The sequence below is a fragment of the Phoenix dactylifera genome, chromosome 1, assembly GCF_051530095.1.
Source record: "Phoenix dactylifera cultivar Ajwa chromosome 1, Ajwa_hap1_PhDact_Kaust_v1.1, whole genome shotgun sequence".
NCBI lineage: Eukaryota > Viridiplantae > Streptophyta > Magnoliopsida > Arecales > Arecaceae > Phoenix > Phoenix dactylifera.
In genome coordinates, this window is record NC_143190.1 from 35,565,816 (window position 1) to 35,585,116 (window position 19,301).

Sequence of the window (19,301 nt, forward strand, 5' to 3'; positions counted from 1 at the left end):
AGTTTGGAACTCAGTCATCTAAAAGCATGATCTTTAGCCTTTTGGTCTAGAAAATATAAATTGAATTGATTTAATCATAAAAACTTATTGGTCATCTTATCATGGTCGAGTTAAGATTAAGTTATCAGCCCAATCTAACCCAAAGCAAGCCGGCCCAGTTGCGGCCAACCTTGTTCCCTTTTGGATAACCCATGAGCCGGCAATTTTCCCAGACGGATGCTTCGCCAAGAAGTTCCCGCCGATTCAACAGCCCTTTGCTAAAAATAGAACGGCCTTTGCGTCATTTGTCCCATCCTACGTGGGAACTCCCCGAGCCCTTTCGCTGCCACTTCTCTCGTCTCCGCTCTCGCTCTTTTTTTCGCTCGTCCCCTTTCCCCTCTCCCTCTTCGCTCCGATCGATCTCATCGCGATGCCTCGCAGGCGCCGAGACCCTAGAAATGGTGCGTCCCCTTATACAAACAGAGCCCTTTTTTTCTCGATTTTGATTCTTGATTCTTGATTCCTTGTTTTGATGCCTTCCAGGGGGGAAGCGGCGAATGAAGGCCCCAGACTTCTCCGATCATGAATCCTTCTCCACTTCGGATTCCGATTTCGTCATCGATTTGGACGACGAGGAGTTCGAAGACGAGGAGGAAGCAGAACCGTTGCCGCCGCCGCCGGCGGCGGCGGCGGCGGCGGTTGGAGAAATTGGTGGTGTTGGAAGCGATCGACGAAGGAAGGGAAAGTCCTCTAGTAGGAAGAGCAGGGTTAGGAAGGACAAGGGGAAATCCCCTTTGATTTGGGAGATGTGGGAGAAGGACAATGAGAAGTGGGTGGACGATTCCGTGGCGGAAGAATTCGATCTTGAGCGGCCGTTGGCAGAGACGGCGGAGCCGTCCCCGGACATCGTCCTTCCCCTCCTTAGGTTCCAGAAGGAGTGGCTTGCCTGGGCTTTGAAGCAGGAGGAGTCTGAGTTCAGAGGGGGGGTTCTTGCCGATGAGATGGGTATGGGCAAGACCATCCAGGCCATTTCCCTCGTCCTCACTGCCCGCTCTCTCAGCACGCGTATTGTCGGTGGGGCCACAAGTTCTGATATGGGCTCTTGCTCGATCTCTCCGCTCCCGAGGACCAAATGCACCCTTGTCATCTGCCCTGTGGTTGCGGTGATCCAATGGGTGGGGGAGATCGAGAGGTACACAAAGAAAGGGACCGCCAGGGTGCTGGTCTATCATGGGGCAAAAAGATCCAACACTGATTATGATTTCAACAACTATGATTTCGTACTGACAACCTACTCGACGATTGAGTCTGACTATAGGAAACATATGATGCCGCCGAAGTTGAAGTGCCAATATTGCGATAAGTCATTCTACCCTCACAAGATGAAGGTTCACTTGAAGTACTACTGTGGGCCTTATGCTCAGAAGACAGAAAAACAATCAAAGCAAGTGAGCAAGAAGAAGAAGTATTCATCTGTGGATGATGAAAAAGGTAAAGGGAAGAAGAAGGGAGGTCATAATAGAGAGAAGCAAGAGGAATTTCTGTCTAGCTCAGAAGATGAGAAGGGTAAAAGGAAGAACAAGAGAGATTCGAAGACTAGGAAGCAAGAGAAGCCATCTGAAAATACATTAGGCTCATCCGAAGGAAAATCAGTTCTGCATTCTTGGAAGTGGCAACGTATTATTTTGGATGAGGTAATTGGTTGTGCAAGCTTGATATATAGTGGTGATGAATCTGATAAATTCATAAGTTTTCAGTTTGGCTGAACTTTTCATTCCAATTTAGGCTGAAAAAGTTTGACAAGTGAAAACAAAAGAGAAAATTATAATTTATTAATAAGTGTGTAAATGTTATGCTGTAATTGGGATTTTGGGAGAGGATGAATCTTAAAAGTTTGGCAATACCCATGGAGCTTTTATATGCTAGGTATGGGCATATGAAAAAGAAACCAGATCTCCACTTTGGGCTTGCAGATTTCATTCTGCTGCAAGAAAATCCCTCAGTGACGGGGCTGCAAAGAAACTGGAGAAAGTTGGGTGAAAGAAGACACACGGACACACAAAGAGAGAGAGAGAGAGAGAGAGAGAGAGAGAGAGATAAATGTATGTACGTATATATTTCTATATATGATATGTTGATAGATAGATAGATAGATAGAGAGAGAGAGAGAGAGAGAGAGAGAGAGAGAGGTGGATATAGGACTATATGCGATCACATACGGATTGCATTTTAGTATATCTATACCCATCTCCATATTTATCCAGCAGATGTGAATATGGATATGGATATTCAAATATGCTAAAAGTAGTATTCATAATTTTTCTAGATGGATATGGTTACAAATTTGGAAATTATTATATCCACATTTGTTGTCAGATATTCAGATGTTAATTTGGATACAAATTGGATTTTGGAGCAAATATTAATAAGGACAGCTTTAGATTGTAAAATCTAGGCCGATAGATGTTTTTAGATAAGAATGACTATGACAAGTACCTGGAGAATTCATATAATTAATTAGACATCTTTTAGTCATCATAAATGTATGCTCATCCATGCCAATGTTATGCAAGCCCATATGAACACTTTGAACAAAGAGGATTTATTTGTTTTAATAATATGTTGATCATGCATTTATTTGAATGTGAAAAATATCTTAATGTCCAGATATCTGAAGCCGAACCCAGGAAAACCTTAATATCCAAACATCCAAATATGAATCTCTCTTTTTATTTTTAGGGGGGGGGGGGGGGGGGGGGATCTATTTTTCTGTCCGAATCCAACATGATCTGGGTTGAAATTCGGAAGCAGTCAGTTTTTTTTTGGAGCCACTTGCAGCCCTTTGTGGAGAGGAGGGGAACAAATGAAACGACAAACTGAGTATTACATTAACAGGTCACTTTCTTTTTTGTTAAAGTGCTACTATATTTCCCCGAACCTTCTTGGGAAAGGTGTAAAAGCAAGTTTTTGGTGCGATATATGGGGGTTTGGTTTTCAGTTTTGGGCCAGGATGCCAAATTTGGCATTGAATGTTCGAGAAGAAAACCACGAGTTGCAGCCATGTTGTGAGGTTTTAGGGGATACAAAAAATTTTCATTTTGTTCCTATAGGGTTACCTTTTTTGAATTGGGATATGACTGAATTGCCTCTAGAAGTGGCTGTTGATGCAGTGACCATCAATCACAAATAGGAACCATGTCAGAGTGCTTAACTATATAGGAGAGGAATGAAGAAGGTCCAATTACCATTCTTTAACAGCAGACAAAATATCACTAAATTCGCCATCTTTTTGTTAATACTGCTAGAAGATAAGGCTTTGAATTGGCTTTGATATATTAATTTTCTGCGGTCACCTTGGAGATGTTATTTGCTAACTTGCTGTTTGATTAAATGACTAGTTTTGATTCTGAACCTTGTAACAGGTATTTTATTTTGTGTTCAATGATTTCTTTTCTCATGCAAACCAATTTATTAATTACTAACAGAGACGCTTTATATTGTTGAGCAGGCTCATTTCATAAAAGACAGACGCTGCAATACTGCAAAAGCTGTTTTTGCTTTAGAATCTCTATATAAGTGGGCATTAAGTGGCACTCCTCTACAAAATCGAGTTGGAGAACTTTACTCGCTGGTTTGTGCTCATTTCTATTTCAAAGATAATTGCTATTTTTTTTCTTAGGCTGATACAATGGCATGTCTTATACAGGTTCGCTTTTTGCAAATTCATCCTTATTCATATTATTTCTGCAGGGATTGTAATTGTAAGATTCTTGATTATCGGTGAGTATTCAAACATTAGATTATTTGATTGTTGAGAATAACTTTCCATCACTATGTTTATGGTGATCCCTGCTATCTTTATGATCAACATGAATGTTTTGTGTTTGAAGGGGTGATGAAACATCTGTCTGTATATCTTCATTTTTTTTTCTTTAACACTATTGAGTGCTTTTCTTTTTCAAGTGCTATCTCATGAGTTACCTTCGCGAGCGGAAATATTTCCTTTCCAAGTGCTAGCTCATGAATTACCTTCGCTAGAAGAAATATTAAGTAGAAAAAAGCGAGAAAAATGCTGAAAATTGTGTGAAACTTGTGATGGTGAGTTTATGGGTAGCTTTCTGCATGGAGCTTAGAGTGGCAAGTTCTAATCATGTGTACTTTAAGTTAATGTTTAGTAATCATGTCTTGTTATTTGCGGAGAGCTTTGGTTGCACCTAAAATGGGATATGATGTGATAAATCCTCAGATAAGACCATCTCCTGTTTGAGTACTGGGAATGGAATAATTTAATCACCTGATCAGAAAGGACAAGTGCATGATGACTGAACTATATGACTCAGGAGTTTTTTTTTTTCAGGAGCATAGAGTTAGTGCAGTGCCTAAGGATAGTTTATGCTTTTTTTTGTGAGTTTTTGGTATATCTGAATTGATTTTTAGGGCCTAACTTTCTGTTGCTTTTGGACCCCTATCAAAATTAGGATTGGTGCCTGTCTGATATGAGATTTAGGTACTGTCCTGAAAGGTTAGGGTTAGGGTGTAGAACAACATAATGCGGATGAATTGCCTTGGTGTAAGGTCTGCAGTTCTGTGTGGATCATCATATTTTTGGTCAAATATCCACCCACAGGGAGATGGTTCAGTGAAAGAGTAAAATCTGAATTTTCATTTACGAATAACTGGCCACCATGGAGCACCTTGACAGGTGCTGATTTCTGACTATATAAATACTACTTGAAAACCTTCTGATGGTAGAGAATTATTAGTTTTGCGGATTCTGGCACAGGTCATGTAAGCTAGCTAGCAGGGTGTATGAGAAACTCATCAAAATAAATCAATTTAATGGTGGAGATTCACAAATATGTCTCTGATGCCTTCATCCTAGAGTCATGGTTTCCACACCATGAATTCTAAAGCAATTAAAGGAGTGAATGCTATTCCTGTTACAGCATGTAACAGAACATATAGAGTTAAGACACCACATTGTCATGCTGGCAAAAAATAAACATGTATATAACCACGGGCACATTCTGCTATGCATAGTCCATGATGAACCTACAAGAGGTGCCTACAAAAGGAATAAAGAGTGCACGAATTTCATATCTGGTGTGACACAGACAAGGTCATAGGCTGCTGCACTTTCCTTAACACAGTTCATTGATATACTTTCACTTGTCTGCTTCATTATTGCTGATCTTTTCTTAATATGTCAAATATTATTTCTGTTTACATTTTTGTGAATTTATATTCTTTATACTTTATTTACCAAGTCAGTTCTCAACTTTTGAGCATTCTTTGCATTTACTGGTGTTGCAGTTCAAGCACATGCACTGAGTGTCCTCATTCTTCCACAAGGCACTTTTGCTGGTGGAACAAAGTGAGTCTTGTTATCCAATAATTATTGATGCTTCTACTTTCATTATAATTGTCATTTATTAATCTTAGTTCAAAATAATTTTTAGCCCTCTGATGGATTGTTATTTCTTACCAGAATATAACCAAGCCCATACAAAATTTATCGACATTTGATGAGGGCAGAAGAGCCATGATTTTGCTTAGGGACAGAGTTCTGAAAAACATAGTGCTAAGGCGTACAAAGAAAGGCAGAGCTGCGGATCTTGCACTTCCACCAAGACTTGTTAAGTGCCATTAAAACTTTTGCCCATCTATGAGGAAAATACAATATCTAGTTCTCTTTCTCTTGCAAGTAGTGTCATTTATCTGATATATGAGAAACTTTTGTGTGTCTTTTGGATTTTTTTGCTTTTGTAGGTTACCTTGAGGAGAGATACTCTGGATAGAAATGAACAGGAGTTCTATGAAGCATTATATACTCAAAGCTGTGTACAGTTTGATACGTGGGTTACTTCAATCCCTTCTGTTTTGTTACATCATTCTTCAAGCATGCCATTTTGTGCAGTTGTAGCTTTCGATAGAGTCCATTATCTGCTTGATGTTATACAGAATGAGGTTGGAGGTACAATGCACTGTGAGCAAAGGTTGCCACTTGTGGATCAGTGCTAGATCAATGCACTAATCACCTTATTTGCTGCTGCAACTGCATCATTAATGCAATCTTAATGGGAGATTAGTAATAAGGAAGAGGATGGAGTGGATGTTCTTATCTGTTTAGATGATATCACATGCATCTCTATATAAGACCGATATAGAAGTTTGACATATGTGGCGTTTTTTGATGATAAAAATTAAAAACCAGCTGAAATAGGCTTGTCATGTCTTAGATTATTACTATTTGCTGTCATAATTATTATTTGCTTCTGATTCACAAGAATTTACCAACTGATCTTTCGTTAGAATTATAACATAACAACATGTTTGTTTTATATAAAGAGGGTTGCAGAAATGCATCCGTAAGTAGAATATACAATGGAAAACTTATATTTATGTGGAAGTCGACCTCTCACAAAAGTTTGATTGAGGCATCTGTGTTGGAGAAGTGGCAACACAAACACATTCACACATCTGTATGTCTGCACTTATGTACGTTTGTGTTGAGATATAAATGAATACTTTTTTCATGTCTTGTAATGTGAAAAAATATAAGGCCAAATTAGCATTTTTAGCTGCAATTCTAAGATAGCCAAAGCTTTTGAGGAAAAAACTATTCTGAGGGAGCACGAGTCAGGAAGTAAGATGTTGGTAAACTTTGGAAGTGCTCTTGAAGTAATTAATGTCAGTTTGCTAAGAAAATCTTGACGAAATAATTACATAAATGTAGACAAGGCTGGGGAGGGAACTGATGTTGTGGTCGGTCATGGAATTTTTTAATAGCCAAATATGAGATTGACAAAAAAAAGGTAGTTTTGCCAAAGGGCAAGATTATTGTTAGATGAAGATTTGTGCAACTGAGGGTGTCGGAAGGTGACAAATTTCCTGCTCCTCCAGGTTCTGTTAGCAAGTAGGAGACATGAAATTGGAGAAAGGGCAAGGCAATGGATTTTCCTGATTAATGCAGATATCTAATCATGAAGCATTCTGTGGGTTGTGGATATTGGAGGGATGTTGTGGAACATTTGGGTGTCTAAAATGAGACTCAAATGCACATCAGCGCATGATAGGTGTCTTCAACAGGAACAATCTACAAATGGGAAAATAGATCATGGTAATAGGTCACGAAATCTGAGGGAAGATTTTGTCTGCAGGATCAAGTTGAGGTGAGGGATTTACTGTTTAAACATCTGAAGATGGCCCAAAGTTGTTTAAATCCATTGTCAATGAATTAACAAGTAGTGTGTGTGTACTCCAATTCTGTCTCTATGTGTGAATATGCACATTGTATGTCCTTTTTATGATAATTAAACTTGTTGATTTGTTGCAGACCTTTATCCACTCAGTAAATTATGCATGCTATTTCAGAATATCCATTTTTGTTGGTGGATGCAAGGATCAACTGTTAATGACTAAACTAGGTAAATGCTAAAAGTTTTATAAGTAATTACTATATTTTGGACCTTAACAGCCTATTTTTAATCTCCAATGTATTAGAATATAGATGTTAAAGTGTTAATCTGCACATGCACATGGGTAACATTGCAGCAACAACTTACTGACGATGCTAGACTGATAAGTGTATACTTTTCGAGACTCAGATGAGTCAGAATTGTAACTAGCACATTCAAGAAAGGATTTCTTGGGGCTTCAACATTTTCTTTGTCTTGATTTCAACTTCTGTATGGGAATTACTCTGTCAGTTTCTACTTGTTTCATAATGTTTCCGATCAAAGGCTGACCAAGTTGACCCTCCTAATTGATTTTATAATGAAAGTTGCTTTTTTTAATAGATAGTAACTTTTAGCCTATCAGATTTCATATTTTCATCGTGCCTTTATTCTCTTTCCTTTTTTTCCCTCTTTTCAAGACATGAGTGAAGTTCCTAAGGTTGGCCACTGTTTTTCCAGATATGTTTCAGCTGGAACTCTGATGAACAATTATGCACACATTTTTGATCTCCTTACACGATTGCGGCAGGTATGGTACAAAACTTTGATTCATTGCTGGGTGTTGCAAGCACTGCTTCCTACTTTTAAGCAGTCATGCTTTATGCATATGAGTTCATGATTTATGTAATATCATAGGAAACTCTTACTTCATGTTCAGATAAAATGGTATGTCATTAATGATACCCTCGAGCAAGGTTTGTCGTACCATATCAGTACTGAACCGGTACATTATACCATACCATACCGATATTGTCGAATCTTAGTTACCGTACCACGTACTGACACTGTAGTAGGATGGTACTGGTACGAGATCTAGTAACCAGTACGGAGATAGCAAACCTTGCCTTTGAGAATGAACTTTAATTAACAATAATGTAGTGACAAGAAGTAGGCCTATCTATCATCTTATTCATACGTCAATATTCATCTGAACCTTAATTGGAAGCCTTGTCCTACATATAGGTGTTTGGTTTATGGATCTAGGTATCCTATATATGACTTTGGAACAAAGTCGGAGGAATTGGTACCGGGCACCGTACCGGTTTTTCGGCGGGACGACTTGGTACGGGCCGTGCCGGGCCTGAACCGAGAGAGGGACCGTGGAAGAAAGGAAAAGAGAGAGAGAGAGAGCGGGGGAGGGAGGGTCGGAGGAGTGCCGGCGGAGGCCGGCGTCCTGCCCTCTCTCTCTCTCCCTCCCTCCCCCGCTAGCTCTCTCTTTCCTTCTTCTTCTTCTCCGGCTCTGGCAACGAGTTTCGTTTCCGTTACCGGAACCGTACGGGTGAGCCATCAGTATGGCTCGAGACGGCCGGAACCACTCAGTTCGGGACGGTTTCGCCGACTCTGCTTTGGAGACATCTTATCGTAGTGCTAGATTTCTGGCTAAGGTTACTATGGGCAAAACTGTGGTGTTGAAATCTAGAATTCTTGTTTGGTGGTCGGGAAACCTACCTTCAAAGATTGTTGCATTATGTACGAAATTTCTTGTGGGTGCATGTATTTGGGTTCTCCATGGCTATTTTTTATTTCAATTTTTTTTTTTTATTTGCCCGATCTACTGACTCTTAACTTCTTCCATATGTTATATCAATTTTATCTGACGATGCCAGGCAGTTGACCATCCATACCTGGTGATATATTCTAAAACTACTGAAATGCCTGATGGAAGCAAAGATGATACTGTGAAAGACAATTGTGGTATTTGTCATGATCCAGCAGAAGATCTGGTGGTGAGTATCCCCCTCCGCTATTTAAATTGTTAGTGGAACATGACTTCTTCAAGGTATATGGCATTATTACACTGTCAACACATTATTCTCAACTTCTGTGGTTTACTTATCTTTCTTCTTCAGGTTACCTCTTGCGAGCATGTATTTTGTAAGGCATGTTTGATTGATTACTCTTCAGCTCTGGGGAATGTATCATGTCCAACATGTTCTAAACCCCTTACTGTTGACTTAACAACAAAGAACTCTGCCGAAAAGTTGTCTCGAACAGCCATCAAGGGTTATAAGCACTCGGGAATATTAAACAGACTTAATGATATTGGAGACTTTAAGTCAAGTACAAAAATTGATGCCCTGGTATGATACTCTGGTATTCACCGCTCGTCATCATGAGTTTTTACCTATGTTTTTTTTATCTCTTGATAAAAGAAAATGTTTTGAGAACCACTACATCCATTGATGAAGAATGTTCCCCACCCCAAAAACAAAGCAAGTATAACCTGTGTAGATAGGCAAATAATGCAGTATATTTATTGTCCAGAAAAATTTAGATTTGAAGGTTTGTGCTGAATAGACATCAAAATTCTTTCACATAGTTGCTCTATTATAACTCGATGATGAAGATATGTTGCATTTGTTTTGGACATCTCTCTGCAAAATCGGATTTCCTTTTTAGTTTGGTATATGTTCTGTACTATGATTGCAAGCATTTTTCCCCACTTCATCTGGGTTGTTCGGATTTGAAATGATCAAGATTTAACCAATATATTTGTGGCCATTTATTTTTTTGGGGTCTTATATGGCTGTTATGAATATGATCAGACTTGCACCTTCAACATAAACCATTGGTGTCCCAGAAATCTGGTTCATCATTTGTTCTTTGGCTACACTAGAAAAGGATGCCAAATGAACACTTAATTCTTATAGTTGCATGCTTGAATTTTTTTGCCACAATGATAAATCTTGACCCATCTTAATGTTAGCGTGCTGCTAAATGTATAGTTAAGGTAACTAGATAGGTGATAATCTTGCTTTATGATAGTTAAGAGTCCTTCTCTAGGCAAATGAACTTAAATTACATAACCAACAAAATAAGGACCAAGGTTTGCGGACTGGGCAATACCGTACCATACCGTGCTGGTACCGAACCAGTATGCAATCTTGTACATAGCAACACTCGGTACATCTTGTCGTCTCGTATCGTACCGCATATCGACACTGTAATAGGATGGTACTGATATGGGGTCCAGTACTAACATGATGAGCCTTGATAAGGATTACCAACTACTGTTAACATAGGAGGTAGCCCAATTGTTGTGTGCCTAGTTTCGATGAGCAAGTATGAAAGGACCTGGGGGTCCTTTTTTTGGGCCCTGCATAGGGGTTGGGGGGGGGGGGGGGATATTATTTTGAGGTTAGAGGTTAAGTTATTGAAGGATAGCTGTTAAAGTAAATCTGGCATTAATATTAATTCTTTGTAATTCTCCATTTTACACTTGTTAAGTATGTGCTTCTTGACCCTTAGTGAAGTTTTTTGAATCCTTCTTCATGCTAAGTTTCTTGATTGCTAGACCATCTCAACATCATGGTCTTATCATGAGGACTCTCAAATATTAACTAGTTTAGATCACTCTCTTACAAGGCTCATCAGTCATCATTGAGGAGCTTTAAGGCTCACCATGGATCACCAGGCTGATCATCGAGGACGTGAGGATATGAGATTTTAGACAAACATGCTTGAATTCACACGCACCCACACACCCACATACATACAGATACACGCTGCATTCGTGTAAACTTAAGTAGAAGCAATAAACTCCAAACCAGGTATTGCAGGAGACAAGAATTCTTTCTTTTTCTTTCTTCTGCATGTCACTAGTAACCATAATTGTTCTCACAAATCTGGATCCTTCAGATGGTTAAGATAGTGAATTATCAGGCTTGAATCTTCTTGGCTGATTGTTCCAGATCTTTCACTGGGTTTGGTGGTTCCTGGTCCAGCCATCCCATTTGATCAAGCCTTATTCTAAGTGTGTGAAGAGCGAATATGATTGCTTCCAATTGTGCAGTAGTTGACGCATTTAAAGTAGTACTCTGTGAACTGGTATACTTGCATATTGCTAGTCATGGATGTTGGATCATAGGTAATGCATTTCATAGTGACCATGGTTCATTTTGGTAGGGATGAGAGGTAAAGATGAAAGAAGTATCCTTATCAAGAGTTACTTGTTGGAACGAGAGAGGATACTAGATTATTGAGGAGAAGATGTAGGAAAGGCGAGATTTTGGAAGGGCTACATCACAAACTCATCTTTTTGCACTTTATTAAATTACTATTCAGGAAATTTCTCTTAAACTGTCTCAACTGACAGGGGTATGGGACACTGAAATCTGGATTTGGATCAGTGATCAATGTTTAATCATCACTAAAGAAGTTGTTGGAGAATTTCTTGCTGCCTGATCTTAATGTTTGCAGGGTATTTTTAAACATCTTCGCTTGTTATTATGTACATCCTGTGGCAAGTATCTGACTTATTCTGTGCCCAGATGGAAGAGATAAGAGACATGGTTGAAAATGATGGTTCTGCAAAAGGAATCGTTTTCAGCCAGTTTACATCATTTTTGGATTTGATTGGTTTCTCCCTCCAAAGGGTAAGTTAATCTTTCTGTTAACTTGGTTCTGGTAGCTTTTGTTAGCTCGGACTAACATGTTGTTTGGCAGTCTGGCATTAAGTGTGTTCAGTTGGTGGGAAGCATGAGTATTCCTGAGAGAGAGAAAGCTATAAAGTCATTCACCGATGATGTGGATTGCAAGATTTTTCTCATGAGCTTGAAAGCTGGAGGGGTGGCCCTCAATCTCACTGTGGCATCATATGTGAGCAATCTCCTTTCACTATCTGTTGCTTTCCTTTTTGAGAGTATGGAAGTCTCCTTTCAAATTTCAATAGATTCTTCTAGATAATTCACTACAGATTTCATTGAGGCAATCCTTACAAAAAAAAAAAAACATCATTATCTGGTGTTGTGAAACAATCCTGTAATGATTATTTTTCTGAGAAGGTGAGGAATGGAATCTGCGAAGGTTATTTGCAACTATCTTGTTTCCTTTATAATGTTATGCATCCTGGCACTTGCTGTGCTTCGGGTATAATAAACATCTTGGCATTTTTTTTGTAGAGTTCCTCTTATTTTATGGTGCTGAAATTGGTTTTCACACTGAGTTTATAGGTTTTCTTGATGGATCCGTGGTGGAACCCAGCAGTGGAGCGCCAGGCTCAAGATCGAATTCACCGAATCGGGCAATATAAGCCCATCAGGTGCCCCATTTCAACTTTTCTGACATCATGTTCTAATAATGGTCTCTTATAATAACACTTTGGCCCCTCATAGTTCTTTTGGACGTTTTTCAGAACTGTGAGATTTGTGATTGAGGACACCATCGAGGAACGGATACTGAAGTTGCAAGAGAAGAAGGAGCTAGTGTTTGAAGGGTAAGATTTGTTTGTTCTTGACTAATAATCAAAGTGGCACCTCTTAGGTTCTGATTGATATTTTGTGCTGATCTGTACATCCCAATGTAAAATGTAGGACCATAGGTAACTCTTCTGCTGCTATGGGAAAGCTAACAGAAGCAGACTTGCGGCTTTTATTCCACATTTGATCATTATTGTTAGGGATGACAATAACTCTTCTAATTAATTTCTGGATGGTATTTTGTATATCAAGCTTGTCTCTGCTCAGAATGTTTTGGAAAAGATTGAGCAGTCTCACTTTTTGTAGCCGTACAGAAAACATCATATATGTGAAGGCAATGAGATTCTCTGACGAAAGTAGAATGTTATTTTTTTCTTGAGGACAACATTGCTAGTGATAAATCATGGAGTAGATTTGTAAGATGGCTTTAGTGAATCCTATGCCTGTATGGAGCCAGTTCGTATAATTATGAAACTGATATAAGTTGGATAAAGCAGCTATGTTCAATACAATTTAGTAGATTATTTTTATATTGCATATTGTCGTCATTGGGAGATGTCGTTTAGTAACATGTGATTTTCACTAGTTGCATTGCCCCTCCTCTCTCTCTCTCTCTGGATCTTCAATAAAGAGTGCTGCAAAGTGGGCTCTGCAGTGCCTGATTTGGCAGGCAGCCCAGCTAGTTATTTGATCGGCAAAGAGAACCAACCGGGCTCTATCACTAATTAATGCTGGCCTGTGCAATGCACGAGAGAAAGCATAATTGGCTTTAAACAAGAGATGAATTCAGTGAGATATATCTTGTCCCTCATCTTCGTTTTTGAAAGTTTGAGCTAGTAAATTGTAGCAGGATCATAGTGGAGACGGACTGTTCCTTCTTGTTCAAAGAATTTGCAATTTGCACCGTGGGAATTCAACCTTTGCCAGTGCATTCGCTCTCGGCTACATCTGCCCGTCCCCTTCACTGGTTTCGAGTCTTATTTAAGATCAGATCTTCCAAGAACCGCCACGATGAGAGCTATCAGAGAGAGCTTTCTCCCAACTCTGATGGCTATATCAAAGATGTAGAGAGAACGGACAGGGGATTAGACACCATGGGTTGACGCTCTGAGCAAGTTGTCATAATAGCAGAGTACGAATATGAAGAAGATGGAGACATCTTCTTACCTTTCTCTTGGAATTCAAGGAGAATGTGCTTGTTTTCTGCATGCATGGAGCTGCCCACTTGCACTAAGGAGCCTAATATGTCTTGGATGGGGTTGAAAAAGAGCCTAATATGTCAAAATTTCTATAGAGATGGACAATATGTGAGGAAGCACGAGCACCCCATGGGCGGCGGAGTTCCTTTGTATAATTGTTTAAACTTGTTTTTTTTCTCCCTACTTTTTATTTTTTCCATCAAATTGAGTTGAGGTCCCTTTTTTTTCAAGATAATAATTCCTGATCGGCTCTAGAATAAATACAACCACCCAAATCAAAATACAAAATATCCTGAAGTTATCCAGAAACGGGAGAGTTAGATTCCCAGTGCATTGCCTCGAAGTGTTCAGCCACACGAGAATTGACCTAATCTGCTGCATTGCTTGCCTCCTCTCTGTAGACATGCTTAGTTTCAAACACAGTGAGAGAGGCCGCAATCCTCCAGATATCTAATAGAAAAGGTGCGCGACATCAGATTTACTCGTAATCCACGGAGTACAAGTTTCACCATTAGAATCACCCTTTCCATAAAGATCTCCATTTCCGGTCTTCGACCTTTTACCGTACTTTCATTGTGAGAACAGGATGCTCTCTTGCTAGAACTAATCAACGTGCTCGGAGGCATGGGGATCACATGAGCCAACTGGGACAACGATTCTTTCATTCTTCTTTTGGGTCTCGGTTGAGACCCTCGCGGTAAGCTCTCAAAAGTACTTCCATAAAAATAAAATATAATCGAACAAATGCGGATATATTGGTTCTTGGCGACCAACTCTTTTCTCCATAAAATAACAACAAAAGATATAATCCCTTCATAATCTCGTATAAAGCTGGAAGAACCCAGAAGAATCCCTTCACTTTCTCAGACTCCAATATTTCCGCAATAATAAAGCTGAAAGTGATACCTTTAGACCTCTCAGTGCGGACGCTGCGTTTACACTTTGAACCCCGCATCAGATCCCACTTACACAAAAAAAAACACAGCACGAGTCAGCACCTGTGCCTTCTTTTATTTTTTGATCTTCTTGATTATATTCATACCTATCGAGTGTGAGCTGCTGTTGCAGCAAAAAAAAAAAATAAAAAAAAAACCAGCCCATAGATGAGAAAAGCATGCCTCTCTCACACAAATTTCCACTTAAATCACGCCACCAACGGGTCCTCCTTTCACACCTTCATATCATTGTCCATCTTCTCCGACACCTTCGGCGCCACCACATAAGATGAGGCCCATAGACCGGATTGGCTAGAGCTTTTCTGGACTCGGATACGTGTCGCATGGCCATGGTGCAACATTAGTAGTGCCTCAAGTCATTTTCTACGCGTTATCATCACACTAATTGCTCCCTCCATGGACGGACTACTAAAAAACCTTCCTCAAATCGACCGGATGTTAAAAAAACTGTTTGAACGAGATTTTTTTCGTTTTGGAGTCTGATCCACAGTAAGGATCCGTCATTAATTCCCCTTACTATCATTATTCTGGGTAGAAGTTTTCTATGCATTAATTATTAGGATATTGAGTTTAGTCTGTGGATTTATTTTTTCTTGTATTTCCCAAAAATAGAGAAGCGTCTACGACCGACTAAGTATGGAGTTGGATTGTCCATTTCCTTCCCCACACCTCCCGTTCTTATACAACGAAGTGTGAATGCAGAACTGGAAATCAGAAATGGAAGCAGAGGGAGGGACCCACCCTCGCCGCGTTTAATATGGGGCCTCGCTGCCCCGCTACGTACGCAGCCATGTACGTACGCTTTCTTCGGTGCATCAGGTCTCTTTTATCTTCTATATAACCCCACTCTTCCTCCCACCTTCTTCTCTCACAGTCCTTAAAACGCAAAGCCACCAGACCCTCAAGAATTCCCTTCTGTCCTTCTTTCTATTGGCTCTCCTAACTCACTTTATTCGTCTTCAATGGCTTCTCTATTTTATTCTCGTGGGGTGGGGTCCTGTGTCTTATTCTTGGGGTGGTGGTGGTTCCATTTGATGGGTTCCGGGGAGGGAATGGTTCCAGCGATGTATGTGTTCGGGGACTCGCTGGCGGACGTAGGGAACAACAACCATCTGGAGACTCTTCTCAAGGCCAACTTCCCCCACAACGGCATCGACTATCCCGGCCGCAAGGCCACCGGCCGGTTCAGCAACGGCAAGAACTCGGCTGACTTCCTTGGTACGGACCTCCTCCAGTTCCCCTCATTATTTGATCGCTGAACTGCTCATGATTTTTTTTTATATATAAAACTGAATTTATTAAACCAATCTAATAAAAATACATTCAGCGCGAATCAGAAAATAAAATATTCAAAAATTCTAAACAAAAAATTCTATCAAAGCAAGTTTCTATATCATGAGCAATATATGCTGCCATCCAATCAGTTGTGCTATTAATCTTTTTTTAACTACCTAAATAATATATCGATGTATATTTGTGGAACTAACAAATTTGTATTATTAACCTTTTTTGAATTATCTAATAATTAATATATCGACGCTTGCTTGTGGAACTAAAAAAATTTGGGTCGGGTTCGTAGCATTTTGTGTGACAGCTGTTGGATCTTTTCGTGCCACTAGATCTGAAGCATGTAAGTAGATTATTTGGGTGGAACCCGGCACAAGGAGTTCAGCATGGTTGCCTAATTTGTTCTTGATGCCAAATGGTCCTAGAGGATTGGTGTGATTCACTATATAAGAGATTTTGATTGAGTCTTTCGGTACCATGCCATAATGTTTTTCTATTTTTAGATAATTTAGTGGCCCACTCACCTACCTGATAGATCAGTATACTTGAATCATAATTTATAAAAATATATATACAAATAGCAACTTTATGAAATATATTTTACTAAAAGGCGTATACTTAAAAAATCCTTCACTATTTAGAAATTGATAGGAGCCAAATCTACTTGAACCAATGAACCAACTCAAGTGTGGATGACTTGCTGGGAAGCAGTTTTTAAACCTGACCTCTCTTAACCCTCTGTTTCAAGCTGGGGTAACACATCAAATGTAGGCCTATCAAATTGCAGTAGCAACATATATTTACTCAATATCCTCATCTGGTTTCGTAACATTAACTTATTTACTTAAAAACCTAACCCAATTGCACCCTTCCCCGTGGATTTAGGCACCGGGCAGAACTATAATTATTGTCAGATAGATGGCTCAGAAGTCAGGAATTTATGACTTGATGTAACCCAACCATGCATGTTCAACAAGTTACAGGATGTCCTACAGCTCTGACTCAACCGAGATAAATGGTTGCATTTATTGAAGAAGTACACAACTTTCTAACCCAAGGTCAAAGAAGTCATATATCCTCTATCTGATTCAGCCCACGCTTCCATATGGAAACAAGAAGGACAGCTCAAGTCAAGGCGAAGGAAGACACGGTTGGATTTTTACTAGATCGAGTCAAAGTGTCGGGGTTATTGGATGTTTTTCTGACAAGGCCAAGCCCATTGACAATTCTAACCAACAAATCTCTCCCCGTCTATAAAGTAAGCACAAGAGAGATAAAAAAGAAGAAGAAGAAGAAGACAGGCCAGCAAAAATAATCGTAACATAAACTTCTCGGTCCAAAGAAGTTTCTATTCAAGCTTCTATGAGCTCCATTACTGCGTTCCATTCTAATTTGCATCTTTCATGTGGCAGCTGAGAAGCTTGGCGTACCAACCTCCCCACCTTACCTCTCCATACCCTCCAGCTCCAACAGAACCGATGCGTTTTTGCATGGCGTCAGCTTTGCCTCTGGAGGCGCCGGAATCCTGGACTCCACGAACTCCGTAAGCTTTGATATAGAAACAGAACATCCATTCCAGTCTGATAACTAAACTGTTCGATGCTGATCACTTGCTCAAACGAACGAAATCTTTGTCTCAGGGCCAATGTCTAACATTCAACAAACAGATAGACTACCACTCCACTGTATATGGAGCTCTGGTGCAGCAGCTAGGGAATGCTCCAGCGCAGGAACACCTATCCAAGTCTATCTTTGTCTTCATCATTGGAAGCAACGATTTGCTAAATTACGTCAAGTCCAGTTCCAGCAAAAACCTCAAGAGCACTCCTCAACAATTCGTCGACTCCTTGATTTCGTCGCTGCGAGGCCAATTAAAGGTATCGTAGTTCATAACGCAGACAGTTCGCAGAGCCTAGTTCGATTAATTTATGTTACTCCTTGTCGCAGAGAATCTACAACCTTGGTGCTCGTAAGCTTGCGTTCATAGGCACAGGGCCTGTCGGTTGCTGCCCATCGCTAAGGCATCAGAACAAGACGAAAGACTGCAACGTGGAAGCAGATTACCTGTCAGTTTTGTACGACCGAGGTGTTGCTGCTCTGCTGCAGGAACTGAAGTCACAGCTTGGTGACATGAGCTACTCTTTCTTCGATACCTCCAGTGCGTTGCTCCAATACATTCAGAAGCCAGCCGCTTATGGTATGAGAGCTTATGCAAGCTTCTTGTCTGGCCTGTGGTAAATCCTTAACAACTCTGACCCTTTCTGCTCTCTGGTGATAGGATTTTCTGAAGTCAAGGCTGCATGCTGTGGTTTGGGTGATTTGAATGCCAAGATTGCTTGCATTCCAATTTCTACCTACTGCTCCAATAGAAAGGACCACATCTTTTGGGATTTCTACCATCCTACGGAGACCACTGCCGGATTGCTTCTAAGTACTGCTTTTGATGGAACGCAGCCCTTAGTGTACCCAATCAATATAAGGCAGCTGAGTGCCCTCTGAGCTGCGGCTGTTTGGGTGTTTGAGGTCGAAGACCCTCAACTACGCAGAGCAGGGAGATGTAGAAGAAGCACTGTTTTGCCTGAACCAGCTTCACAATCTCCCAAAAAGAAATAGAAAAAAAAAAACAGATGCAAACATTTGTATGTATCATAGTATTGAGAATGAAAAGTGAACGGTGGTTTTATCAGGGCTTAAGCCCGCTAATTATAAATATGTAGAGACTTGGTAATTAAAGAAAGATTTGAGACCATGCAATTGTGTGACTTTGTCAAATTGTCACCAATATGAAGGGAAATAGTGCATGAAGAAGATCAGGTTAGAGGTGCCGACGGTTTAGGAAACGTTTGAAAAAAAAAATCCGTGTTTATGAAGTATATAATTTTCTGTATCAGCTTCTCAATCCCCAAAACATGTTAGCGTTTGTATTTGTATGACAACATAATATTGTTTAGGAGAAAAGTTAAGAGTTGTTTTCTCGAGGCTTAAGCCCGTCAATAAATTTGTAGGGACTTCAGGAAGAAAGAGTTAAAATATGCAAATATGTGATTTTGTTAAATGTGACGCGAAGAAGACAAGGTTAAAGTTGTCAAAAGTTTAGGTTGACCCAAATAGCATCATCGAGGTGATTTTAGGTCACTGGTAATTCTTATCCCAGGATAATCTAATCTTTGATAATTTAAGATCACCATGTTTAGTATACTATGCTCTAGTGATTAAAGATCTCCA

The 19,301-nt window shown here is 39.9% G+C and overlaps 2 protein-coding genes across 4 annotated transcripts; both read left to right on the forward strand.

Annotated features, from left to right (window-relative positions):
• Nucleotides 1–217: 217 nt before the first annotated feature.
• LOC103717783 (Helicase protein with RING/U-box domain-containing protein) lies at nucleotides 218–13,164 on the forward strand. 3 transcript variants are annotated; one of them, XM_039126016.2, is made up of 15 exons: nucleotides 218–440; nucleotides 523–1,673; nucleotides 3,488–3,610; nucleotides 3,686–3,759; nucleotides 5,293–5,353; nucleotides 5,468–5,614; nucleotides 5,749–5,834; nucleotides 7,896–7,965; nucleotides 9,044–9,163; nucleotides 9,287–9,517; nucleotides 11,708–11,812; nucleotides 11,883–12,035; nucleotides 12,389–12,477; nucleotides 12,571–12,651; nucleotides 12,749–13,164. In XM_039126016.2, the coding sequence occupies exons 1-15, from the start codon at nucleotides 410–412 to the stop codon at nucleotides 12,819–12,821; spliced, it is 2,595 nt and encodes an 864-aa protein (XP_038981944.2). In that variant the 5' UTR covers nucleotides 218–409; the 3' UTR covers nucleotides 12,822–13,164. The 3 variants fall into 3 exon arrangements, with proteins under 3 accessions (XP_038981944.2, XP_088579092.1, XP_088579094.1); XM_088722966.2 differs by lacking the exons at nucleotides 11,883–12,035; nucleotides 12,389–12,477; nucleotides 12,571–12,651; nucleotides 12,749–13,164 and having other exon boundaries at nucleotides 273–440; nucleotides 11,533–11,714; XM_088722968.2 differs by lacking the exons at nucleotides 11,708–11,812; nucleotides 11,883–12,035; nucleotides 12,389–12,477; nucleotides 12,571–12,651; nucleotides 12,749–13,164 and adding an exon at nucleotides 11,343–11,637 and having other exon boundaries at nucleotides 273–440.
• A 2,484-nt stretch (nucleotides 13,165–15,648) lies between these two features.
• On the forward strand, nucleotides 15,649–18,830 carry LOC103717614 (GDSL esterase/lipase At5g55050-like). Its single transcript, XM_008806071.5, has 5 exons — nucleotides 15,649–16,007; nucleotides 17,489–17,619; nucleotides 17,717–17,953; nucleotides 18,024–18,273; nucleotides 18,355–18,830. The coding sequence occupies exons 1-5, from the start codon at nucleotides 15,752–15,754 to the stop codon at nucleotides 18,573–18,575; spliced, it is 1,095 nt and encodes a 364-aa protein (XP_008804293.2). The 5' UTR covers nucleotides 15,649–15,751; the 3' UTR covers nucleotides 18,576–18,830.
• The last annotated feature ends 471 nt before the right edge of the window (nucleotides 18,831–19,301 follow it).

What these genes read in the sequence shown, in the direction of transcription:
- LOC103717783 (XM_039126016.2), top strand. Translation starts at nt 410, where the DNA reads ATGCCTCGCAGGCGCCGAGACCCTAGAAATG. An exon ending in TTGGAGAACTTTACTCGCTG is followed by an intron (nt 3,611 to 3,685) that starts GTTTGTGCTCAT and finishes TGTCTTATACAG; the next exon opens with GTTCGCTTTTTGCAAATTCA. An exon ending in ATCTCACTGTGGCATCATAT is followed by an intron (nt 12,036 to 12,388) that starts GTGAGCAATCTC and finishes CTGAGTTTATAG; the next exon opens with GTTTTCTTGATGGATCCGTG.
- LOC103717614 (XM_008806071.5), top strand. Translation starts at nt 15,752, where the DNA reads ATGGCTTCTCTATTTTATTCTCGTGGGGTGGGGTCCTGTGTCTTATTC. An exon ending in GAACTCGGCTGACTTCCTTG is followed by an intron (nt 16,008 to 17,488) that starts GTACGGACCTCC and finishes TTCATGTGGCAG; the next exon opens with CTGAGAAGCTTGGCGTACCA. An exon ending in TCCTGGACTCCACGAACTCC is followed by an intron (nt 17,620 to 17,716) that starts GTAAGCTTTGAT and finishes TCTTTGTCTCAG; the next exon opens with GGCCAATGTCTAACATTCAA.